General features: G+C 39.8%; 1 protein-coding gene across 2 annotated transcripts in view; it reads left to right on the forward strand.

Annotated features, from left to right (window-relative positions):
- Positions 1 to 162: 162 nt before the first annotated feature.
- NAB1 (NGFI-A binding protein 1 (EGR1 binding protein 1)) overlaps positions 163 to 12,119 on the forward strand; it is a 48,102-nt gene continuing 36,145 nt past the window's right edge. Inside the window, exons 1-2 of one of the 2 annotated variants that reach the window (XM_006864049.1) lie at positions 163 to 240; positions 9,293 to 10,130. In XM_006864049.1, coding sequence (XP_006864111.1) covers positions 9,312 to 10,130 — 819 coding nt within the window. In that variant the 5' untranslated portion in view covers positions 163 to 240; positions 9,293 to 9,311. Of the gene's footprint in view, positions 241 to 9,292; positions 10,131 to 12,119 lie in introns of those variants that run through there. The other variant, XM_006864050.1, reaches the window with a different exon arrangement.

Consider the following 12,119-nt stretch of genomic DNA (forward strand, 5'->3'; position numbering starts at 1 on the left):
CAGGAGCTGCCGCCGCTGCGGCCGAGCGAGCGCCGTCGGGGCGGGCGGGAAGAGGCGGCGGGCTGGAGCTGGAGGGGAGCTGGGAGAGCTCACCCACCACCTTCCCTTCCCCCCTCGATGGGAGCGGGGGCGTCCCGGCCGCCGCCGCCGCCTGAGGAGAGCCGGGGGCCGTCACTTCGGAGTTGGGGCTGAGCAGTCCGCGGAGGAGAGCGTGCGAAGACCGCTGCAGCCGCTGACCGAGTACGTACAACAACTCCCTGCCCACCAAGTGCGGGGCGCTCCGCGGGCCAACTTGGGTTGTCTGCGTGGCCAGGCCACTCGGGGACGTGGGGCGCGGGCCTGGCGCGGCCCCCACCGGAAAGCGAGGGAGGCTTCGGGCGCGTGTGGGCGATTCCGGGAGAGATCTATGCCGGGGCCTCGGGGCGGGCGAGTGCGGCAGCGGCCGGGCGTGAGCGTTTCCCCATCCGAAAGCCGGGCTTGCTGGGTCTGGGTCGTAGCGCTGCGCCCGGAGAGTCGTGGGGTGCATAGAGCGGTGTGTTCTGCCTCTTTGCGCGCCCTGGCCTCAGAGTTTTGCAGCGACCTTCGCCAGGGGCAGTCTTTTTGTTTGTTTACTTTATAAAAGTGCTGCACTTACGTCTAATTTTTTTCTTTGGGAATCCTCCCCTTCCAAATATAGTTGTTTGGAAAGCGGAAGGAGAGTTTTGCTTGGAAGTAGCCTATAGAAAAGAAACTTGGCACCGTGGTACAGGGAAGTAAGAGACTCTTTGTGTTGGTTGAGGCCGAATGTGGAATTTACATACATACACGTCTGCGGGATGTACTGGCCGAGGATGTAGAGGTGTATGACCTTATTCAGGGAGGAACATGGAAAGTGTTATCAAGTATTTGATGTGCCATATACTTACCTCTCAACTTGCTGAGATCCAGGAGCATGGAAGATTTTTGGGGTGGCTGTCAATTTAAAATTTCATACCAAAGAGTCTATTTGGAGTAACCTGTCACTACCAATTGGCTTGCCAGTGACGTGTCTGCAAACTGAAGGAGAGCAAAGATCAGAAGCTTAGAGGGAAATTCTCAGATCTTGTTTAAAAATATTTTGGCAGTCTTAATAGGTAATATTAGATTGCATAGGCACAGAGAACCGAATTTAAAACGGATTAGTCACATTGGAAATGCTTAGCTGTTTTGTTAGGAAAGTGTGCATGCAGTGAATTACCTACTTCAATGTTCACTTTTTAAAAAAGATGTTTTCCCTGTGCAACATACCCAGTTATGACATTTTTAAATTTATATGTGGGTTTTCAGGAGGAATATAGTAAGAGAGGATGCATGTGATTTTCTTCCTCTCTATTGTGGAGACTATCTTCCTGAAGACTTAAAAGAACTGCTTTCAAGTGCCTAATCGAATCTAAGTGCCAATAGAGCGGCTGTTAAGATTCAAGGATACCTTTTTTCCCTCCATATTTGTATTATTTGAGACATTTGTTATTGCTCTTTTATTAAGCCCTAGAATTATATTGTCCTTATAGGTATTTACATGTCAATAGGGTTTCTGTGAATTTGTAGATGACTGACAAGGTCAGCCTTTGGTATTGGATTTAGGAAATATAAATCTTGAAAGAAAGTAATTTAAGGGAACCTTTGGAATATTGTTTGCTTTAATTTTGTTATCTGTATTATCTTGCACTAACGTTAATAGCACATCTTAATGACATCTTGGTATTGGAGAAATTTGCTCTGCCCTAACGGGTCGCTGTGAGGCATAATGACTGGACAGTAATGGGAAGTGGGTCTGGTTAAAAGCAAATGTATCAATACTGATAATAAAACACCATTGAGGATTTTAAATTTTATTTCACTTAGCCTGCTAATTGTTGATGTAATTCAAATAACAAAATCCGTAGGCTTTCTATAGTTGACACAAGTAAATTTAGTGAGCTTCTATATATAATAATTAATTTACATTTAGTTTTTTAAGTTACTACTAAAATTGAATAATCTCAGCTAAATTTATTTTAAATTTACCTTTTGTGTTTTAGCTAGCAAATGATATCCACTGCTCTACAGGAAAGTCAGTAGGTTTTCAGTTTCCTTGGATTATTTAGGGAATCGGTTAAAGCATTAGATGTTTTCTGTTAATCATACTCCCAACTATGGACATATTGGTTTAATATTATGGATTTTTATAATTTGCACTGTGGATGATTTGAAAAAAGAAATTATGTGTATTTAAAGGGGGGGTACCATTGAAGAATTGGTTGCATAAACTTTTAATAATTTAAAGATGGTTGGGTAGAAATAGAAGTATGCCATGTTTTTGTGTATGTTGACCTATTACTTGGCCTAAGATTTAGGCCTCATCTATTTTATTGTAATAAGCCTGTAGTTGATTTGTTGGTGCTACACATGTGCATTATTGAAAATGACAGTTCTGTAAAAATTGACATTTAAATGTAAAGCAGCACTCACAAAATCATGATCTGTTTTGTGTTACTTTGATGGAAGTGACCATATTATGTTTTGAATAGCTCAAAATTCTATGAATGTAGTGTAGTCAACTTGTCTATGAATATTTCATGATAAAGTTTACTAAATATATGACAGAATAAATAGTACCCAGTCAAGCATAATACAGGATTGCTAGCCTTTTTTTTGCATTTATTTTTATCTTGGCTACTTCTTTTATTCTTTTCAGTAGTAAAGTGAAGAACAGTGTAGTTGTTTTTATTCAATAAAAACTTCTTTCTGATGTGACATACTCAATAACTCATGCAATTGTTATTGAATTGTCGTGAATGGTGGTTATGGTTATGTGCTGTGGAGTCGGTTCCGACTCATAGCGACCCTGTACAGGGTTTCCAAGGCTGTGAATCTTTACGGGACCAGAAAGCCTCATCTTTCTCCTGTGGAACAACAGCTGGTCATTTTGAACTGCTGATCTTGCGGTTCGCAGGCCGATTTGTAACCACTACGCTACCAGAGATCCTTAATAGCATAATATGCTTCCTTAAATTTAATAATGAGCAAGTGGGAAATTGAGACATTGTTGTTGGAAAAAAATAGTAATTTTCATTTTGTTAGAGTCCGCATAGCTAAAACATAGTATTAAGGTTTCAAATAGATTGTCGTTTCTCAGTGCATTGTATTTGGGAGCTACGTGTTAATTTGCATGGTATCTTAATGTAATCATGATTTTTAAAGAGAAAGTTCTGAGAAATGTTAAAATTTATATGTATATTGCATACCACTAAGTACTTAAAAAAATAATTAACTACCATATACGGATGCATATGGACCCTGTACAACAGACAGGACTGTCCAACGCTGTAAATCTTTAAGGAAGCAGATGACCACGTCTTTGTTTTGTGGAGCTGCATGTAGTTCTGAACTGCTGACCTTTTGGTTACTAGCCAAGTACTTTAACCATTTTGCCACCAGACTCCTACTAAATGCTCAGAGGTCACTTAATATTTGTTGAATGATTTAACTAGTGGGTCTGGTTTCCCATTTAGGCCTTTTGGCGCTGTGGGATAAAGCACTGGACCAAGAAGGTTGGTTTGAACCACAAAGTCAGTGGTTCAAACTCACCAGCCACTCCTTTGAAATCCTGTACAGGGTTGCTATAAGTCGGAATTGACTTGATGGCACTTAAGAAAAAGAACAATAAGGCTTACCTAGCATTAAATAAAATAATTAAACAAGTGTATGGTGGTTATGTGCCGTGGAGTCAGTTCCAACTCATAGCGACCCTGTACAGGGTTTCCAAGGCTCATTTGTTAGCAAACTAAATCTGGTTCGTGTGTTTAATTGTGATAGCTAAATTTAAACTTAAACTTTATTGAATACTTTCATTGAATGATTAAGGATTTTTTTTTTCCAGTTTTAATTGAGAAAATAATTAGGAGAGGACATTTGGATTCCAAAATTGCCATTAATACATTGAAAACTATATGTTGAATTTATGTGTATGATAGTAATAAGATCCCAGAGTGTCTTGTCTTAAGATAGATCACTAAATGCATGCTATCAAATGTTGTCTGGGTAAAATTGTTTGGAACTTTTGAAACACATTATATACCTGAGTTAGTACCCAGGCTAACCCATGCAATCTTGAGTAACCCATGATGTAACTGAACTATCTTTAATTGAGTTCTTACAGTTCCTGGATTCTAGGCCTAGCACAAAAGCGAGAATAATTCATTTCCTAGACAGAAGATTCATTCATTCCTAAGTCAGGATGTATTTTCATAAACCCTTTGGTGTCAGCCTGTAGTGTACCCCCATTACACCCTTTTCCCCAATCTCCTTACCTACCTTCACACTACACTCTTCCAAATTTGGCAGTACTTCAGAGTTTAAAATGTATCCTCTGTCCTCACATTTTCTGTTTTCCTTCCTCCCAATTTCCCATTTCAGTCTTTCATTCCCTTAGCGTGCAATGGATCCCATCTAGAGGTTGAGGAAAACAGTCAGGTGTAACTACTTCACCTCAGTAACAACAATAACTGTGGTGCCATTGGATAAGTGCTTGACCTCAAGATTGGTTTGAACCACAAGGTCTCCTCAGAAACCCAATACAGAGTTGCTATGAGTTAGAACTGACTTGACAGCATTTAACACTTATTATTTTTTAAATCAGTGATTGTTATAGCAGAGAGGGTAGGAGACTCAAGAGAGCAGTGATTATGAATCCATTTGGGGAGTATTTCTTGGAAAAAGAGCTTTGTTATGGGAGTGAACCACATTGTTTTCTAACAAAGAGGCCATATTGAGCATGAGAGAAAGAAAAAGGTTGCAGGTAAAGTAGCAGAATATTCTATTATTAGGTTGGTAATTCATCATAGATGGTGTCCCTTTTGGAATATAAAAGAAGGCTGCTTGAGCATTGGATTTCATTTAGCAGCAACTTTTACAAATGTGTTGTACATAGAACACTTTGCTAGGAGAAGAGATGAATGAGACCTAGTCCCTACCCTCTGGGAACTTACAGCCTAACAGTCTCTGCTATTTAGAACCAGGTCTCTGTTCCCATGGTTCTTTATCTGTAGCAGTGTGTAGCTTTTATCACAGTCCTTTAAGTGTCTATTTATTTGTCTGACTCCTTAACTGTTTCTCCATGAAGGACCATCTTGTCTCTGTATCCACAGGAAAGGCTCTGTACCTGGCACATTTGAATAAGTGAATGAAAAATGGGTAGTTGTTACTAAGTGTTGTCGAGTCGGTTCTAACACTAGCAACCCTGTATAGGGTTTCCCAGGAGTGGCTGGTGAGTTTGAACGGCTGACCTTGTGGTTCAAACCGACCTTGTGGTCAAGTACTTATTCTACAGTGCCACATCAAGATTCCTGAAAAAAACAAAAGAGGAATCTAAATAAAGTCTTTTGAGAGTTCCGAGAAGGGAGAGGACACCTTTATCCAGAGGATGTGGGAAACGGTTTATGAAAACGACATGTAGGTTGGCTGGAGCATTCTGGGTGGCATGCCTGACACAGGGCAGGGAAACAGAGGGACATTTTAGGAACGCCTAGTGTATTTGTGTGACAGGAGCATAGGAACATGTTAGAGAACAGTGAGAGAAAGGAGGCTGGGAAGGCTGTTTTGGGTCTGGGATGACTACATGAATAGTTGGAATTTTGTTTTTTATTCAGTAGGTTGCCAGTATCGTAGTGGTTGCGAATCAGCCTGCAAACCTCAAGGGCAGCAGTTCAAAACTACCAGCTGCTCTGTGGAAGAAAGAGGAGGCTTTCTGCTCCCATAAAGATTTACAGCCTCGGAAACCCTGTTCAGGGTCGCTATGGGTTGGAACCGACTTGACGGCACTTAACAACAACAACAACAACAAAGTTGCCAGTATGGAATGTATTGAAAGTGAGGAGGCTGTTTGAAAACTGGGCATGAGGCAGTGCAAATTGGAATTAGATGTTTTGCTTTTGAGGCAGAGAAAGAGAAAGAATGTTGTAGGGAGGACAAGTGGATTTAGAAGTTACAAGAATGTTTTTGTCTAGAAGACTGAGGTGTTGTGAACATGAAGATGAACTAAAAGAACCTGGAAGATCACAGAATATGTAGGAATTGATGGTGCCGAGGGCATTTTCATGGATCCACAATTAACATTCGTGGAAGCAGTCCTCAAGAAATCAAACAACTTATTGCTTTAGGCAAATCTTCACAACACCTCCTTAAAATGAGCAAGAGCAAAGATGTCATTTTGGGGACTAAGATTTGCCTGATCCAACCATAATATTCTCAGTTTCGTCATATTCATGTGAAAATTAGACAGTGAATAAGGAAGATCATAGAAGACTGTTGAATTACTGTGTTGGAGAAGAATATTAAAAGTACCATGGACTGCCGGAAGAACAAATCAGTCTGTGTTGGAAGAAGTACGGCCTAAATGTTCCTTAGAAATTAGGATGGCCAGACTTTGTCTCTTTTACTTCGGACATGTTATTGGGAGGGACCAGTCCTAGGAGAAGGACATCATGCTTGGTAAAGTGGAGGATCAGCGAAAAAGGAGAAGACTCCCATGAGATAGATTAGCATAGTGGCAGCAACAGTGGGCTCAAGCGTAACAACAATTTTGAGGATGGCACAGGACCGGACAGTGTTTCGTTCTGTTGTACATGGGGTTGTTATGGGTTGGAACTGACTGGATGGCACCTAACAACAACAACAGAGGGAATATTAAATGAGGGATCTTCTAGTGTAGTTTGCTAAATTTGCCTCATTATGGAACTCTTCTGAGATATAACTCAGGGACTTGAGTCCCTGTAGTTTTCAGAAGTACTTGGGGTGATTTCCTGGATACTTAGCTGAGAATTTTGTTGTTTGCTGCCATCGCCATACTCTTGGTAACCCCATGCATGATGGAATGCAACATTGCCCCATTCTTTCCTGGCCCTGTGATCGGTTGTAGATTGGACAGTTATGATCCAGAAGGTTTTCATTGACTGACTTTTGGAAGTAGATCACCAGAGCTGTCTTAAGACCAAATTCTGTCTTAGTCTGAAAACTCCACAGAAACATGTTAAACGTTGTGCACCATGAAAGCCTCCACTGACAGTTGGGTGGTGGTAGTTGCACATGAGGTACGTTGCCTGGGAATTGAACTTGGGTCTTCTGCATGGAAGGTGAGGATTTCTATCCCTGAATTACCACACCCTGCTAGCAGAAAATAGTATGTCCCTTAGTCAGTCAGTTTTGGAGTTTTGAAAAGTCACCAGGCAATGCTCATATTAGCCATTTTACAACAAGTAGCCATAAAATTTGAAGAGGTCCCTAATTGATCAAAGCAGATTGTAGATGCCCAAGGAGGTGTCAGGAAATGGAACTGCTAGGAGTTAATCCTTAGAGTGGTAGGAGAAGCATTTCCTCCCTTAGGGTGACTGAGTCAAAACTCTTTCCCCCCTGAAAAAGGTCTTTATTTTACTTATGGTTGGGATGAGGGTACAATGGACACAAACAGGGACAGGGATGCACGCAGTTCTTGGCAACTGCCTTCCTCATAGCAGCCAGGACATTGCTTAGCTCCTTTTGCTTCCTCTTGGCATGGATATGTGGATATGTGTCCCCACCCTTTTCTTGATGAACTTGGGCGCCTGCTTGTCCTTAGAGACCTTGAGCAGCTTCATGTCAAACTGCTTGTGGGGCGTGAAGCCTCACACTTCCCAGGTCCTGTCCTACATGACGTTGGTATGCTTAGTGAGGCACTCTTGCTCTTGTTTGTGGTCACCTTGTTGAGACCCATGGCCATAAGGACTGTTATTCTGCAATGGCTACTGTGGCGGGGCTGAGACTAGAAATTTTGTTGAGTATTCTGCCCACTCGTGGATTTGGGTGACCTCCTACCCTTCAGGGATGTTTAATATTCCTGTATTTTCAGTATCTCTCAGTTAATATTACTCCCTACTGTTTTGGAGTCCTGGTATAGCCCTGCAGGATAATTCAATGGACCACAAGGTCAATCTGAGCTGCATGATTGGTGGTTCAAACCCACCAGCTGCTCCTCGGGTCACTTTGAGTTGGAACTGACTTGCTGACACTTAACAGTAACTGCTCTGAGTTGAGAGTGTAGTTTCCATTTTTTTTCATTGATGTATATATGCTTTAAAACCTTCTGTGATCTTCACAGAGGGCTACAGAGTTATTTTAATCCTAGGGGCTGCTGCATTGATTACAAGCTTATTTGTTTCATTTAAATGAAAGTCTTTGGCCAGCTTCTCTTTACATGTGGGAGGCCTGCAGACAACTGTGAACAACTTTTTAGTGCTGCAGAGAGGTCAAAAAGTACTTTGCTGGATCTTGTTCTGTCTTTTAAAGGCAGTCCTCTGTCTTGCTTAGACTCTTAAGAGTGTTTCTTCCTTGCCTGTGTCTTAGGTTCTCCGTTGCTTCTTTGGAGGGCTCAATCCACTCTCCTGATAACATCTTACATCTCAAGCTCTGTTATACTCGTAGAGTTTAGTTTGTTGTTTTATATGTAAGTCATTCTACTTAGCATTCTATCATGAGAGCCATGTTCAAATGCCATGTGCTTAACAGGGAATCTGTTATCTGATTTTCCTTTACCCTCAACCGGTTATCCTACTTCTAGCCTCTTAGGCATGCAGCCCCTGTGCTTAACTCTTCTCTTGCAGAAACCAAAGAAAGTGTCAATAATGGTAACTATCTCCTCTCCATCACTTAAACCTAAGTGATCATGAGGTCCTTTTGTTTGTTTTAAAATTTTGCTGCTTTTTTTTGCCCCTGGTTCCAAACTATACTAGCTTTTATGTTCACCTACCAATTCATACTGAAATCTATCTTTCACTACCTGCTGAACTATTCTTGCTAATTTTTCTGTATCTGAAGAGATAACAGAGCTGTCGTGAGGATTAGCCAAAATGTTAAGTGGAGTGTTTATTGCCTGACGTAAAATAAGTACTCAGGAAATGGTAGCATAATGTATGTTTTATTTCCTGGATTTGGACTCCACTTTTGTGCCTTTGCCATGGAAGCAGCAGTGAGTCTAGTCAAAAGTATGAGTGATAGAGCCCTTGGGGCCTTGGTTGTGAGATCTTGGGAAAGTTATCTTGAGTTTTTACTTTCTCCTCTTTAAAATGGTAATAATTGTAGTGGCCTTGTGGTGGCCAGGACTGTAAAATGAATATAGTATATATATGTAGGGTGTGCATCTTAAAGTCATGTATATGTGCTTGTTTTTATTATCCCCATATTGCATTCCTAAATTCTTTGGCATCTAACCTATTTGGTTTAAGAAGTTACATAATAAATATTTTCTTTCTTCTTTTTGCAGATTAAACCCATCCACAGTAATGGCTGCAGCCTTACCTAGGACCCTAGGGGAGTTGCAGCTATACCGAATATTGCAAAAAGCCAATCTACTCTCTTATTTTGACGCCTTTATCCAGCAAGGTGGTGATGATGTCCAGCAACTCTGTGAAGCCGGAGAAGAGGAATTTTTGGAAATCATGGCACTTGTGGGCATGGCTAGCAAGCCCCTTCATGTTAGAAGGCTACAAAAGGCTTTGAGAGACTGGGTTACAAACCCTGGCCTTTTTAATCAGCCACTGACAACTCTTCCTGTCAGTAGCATACCTATCTATAAATTACCGGAAGGATCTCCAACATGGCTGGGAATATCCTGCAGTAGTTATGAAAGGAATAGCAATGCCCGGGAGCCTCATTTAAAAATCCCCAAATGTGCTGCTACCACTTGTGTGCAGAGCTTGGGACAAGGGAAGTCAGATGTGGTGGGGAGCTTATCACTGCAGAGTGTTGGTGACTCCAGACTCTGGCAAGGCCACCATGCCACTGAAAGTGAGCACAGTCTCTCGCCAGCAGACCTTGGCTCCCCAGCATCCCCGAAAGAAAGCAGTGAGGCACTGGATGCTGCCGCCGCGCTCTCTGTAGCAGAATGTGTAGAGCGCATGGCCCCCACACTGCCCAAAAGTGACTTAAACGAAGTGAAAGAGCTGCTAAAAACCAACAAGAAGTTGGCCAAAATGATTGGTCATATCTTTGAAATGAGTGATGACGATCCACACAAAGAGGAGGAAATTCGAAAATATAGTGCAATATATGGCAGGTTTGATTCAAAGAGAAAGGACGGGAAACATCTCACACTTCATGAGGTAAGAGTCCCACTTTGTCCTTTGTCTGTATATATTTCAAGAGTTACTGTTCCATTAGAGATATATTTGGTAATAGTATGCAGCAAAGGAGATGGACTCCTTGGAAAGCAGTGTTAAAAACATTTGTTATTGTCATAGAGTTGGTTCTGATTCATAGCAACCCTGTGTAGGGTTTCCAAGGAACAGCTGGTGGGTTTGAACTGCTGACCTTAGGGTTCACAGTCCAGTACTAATCCTACAGCACTACACCAGAAGTCCTAAAAACATTTAGGTGTTAGCAAAATAAAACTCTTCTATTTTATGGAAATAGACCATAGTTATTATATTAGGGGTATTTTTGTATTGAACTTAAATACTAGTATGTTTGATTTAAAACGACAGCATAAGGTGACTTAGAAATCTCTCCAAATGTATTTATGCAGTTTATTTTTAAGTAAGAAACTAAATAAGCCTTTAAATATAATCATATAAAAACATTTTGTATAAATAACAAGAAGTTAAAGCAATTTTCAGTTAGCACAGAAAAAAAAGTTACATTAGATGGATGTTGAAAGAATTATTGATTCTCTGAACATTGTTTTGATTTGACAGTAAACACTGTCATTATTTTATCTTTGTAGCACTCTCCTCAGAAATATTTTATGTAAATGCAAGGAAAACACACACACACACACACACACACACACACACGTATACATACAGCATTTACATTTATTTCCTTTCTCCCCTTATTTATCTGACCAGAATGTCATTTTTGTATCCCCAGGGTCTTTTGTACCCAGTAAGTGCTTGGAAAATAAGAGCATTTTCAAAAGTTAGAAAAGATATTTCATACCTAAAATTTATACTTTAGAAGAAAAAAATATAATCCACCTTAAAAAAAATGTCTAGGTTGAATGCAGTATTTCATGTTCAACAAGAGATATTTTCTGCCTTAGATTTATACTTTAGCATGAAAAAAATGTATATCTATTATTTTGGCTTACTTTAACAAAATATTCAGGCATTAAAAGATGTGGGGAAAAAAAGGATGTGAAGTACTCAGATACTTCTTTCTATATATGAAATAAATATCATATTTTGCATACTGGCCTTCAAATTCTTTTTTTTTTTTTTTTTTTTAAAAACAAAACTTTTTTAACTAAGCAGTACACCCACAGTACAATATGCTATTGTTGTTGTTAAGTACTGTGGAGTCGTTCTGACTCAGTGACCCTTCACAGGGTTTCTGAGGCTGCAAATCTTTATGGGAGCAGAAAGCCTCATCTTTTAACCGCGGAACAGCTGGTAGTTTCAAACTGCCAACCTTGAGGTTAGCAGCCTACTTCATAACCACTATGCTACCAGAGCTGCTTACAGTATGCTATTAAGTGTCTTTTTAAGTCAATATACATAGAGCTACTTTATTCTTTTATGGGTTGTATTGTATTTGATAGTTTTCAATGCACTGTTACTTAACAGAGCTACTTTATTTTATGGGTTGTATTGTATTTGATAGTTTTCGATGCACTGTTACTTAACAATTACTTGGTAGTATTGACTTTTTAAAAATATTTTATTGTGAATTATATGATAGTTTACATGGGAGAGCATTACTTTTACTGTAATATTGACTTTTTATTTAAAAATTTTTGATATTGCATGCTGTGCTGCATGTAATTCTAAATAGAATGGGTTTTCACATGTAAATTATGGGATCAAAGAACATGTAGATTTAACATTTTAATACCAAATAAAACAAACCCACTATCATAAGGTCAATTCCTTACAGGAATATATATTTATTATTTAGATCTTTTAGATTCCACAATAATTTTATAGCTCTTCTCGGGTTCTGCGCATTCTTATTTTGTCACGTACTATATATTATGTATGCATATATTAAATGTCTACTATATGTGTATTTATTTGGAATATAAAGAGGATATAACTGTAATGGTATTCTTTTTTCTCGTGTTTCTAATGGCTATCAGTGACTGATTTTTGTAT

The sequence above is a fragment of the Chrysochloris asiatica genome, unplaced genomic scaffold (genome assembly GCF_000296735.1).
Source record: "Chrysochloris asiatica unplaced genomic scaffold, ChrAsi1.0 scaffold00059, whole genome shotgun sequence".
NCBI classification, from domain to species: domain Eukaryota; kingdom Metazoa; phylum Chordata; class Mammalia; order Afrosoricida; family Chrysochloridae; genus Chrysochloris; species Chrysochloris asiatica.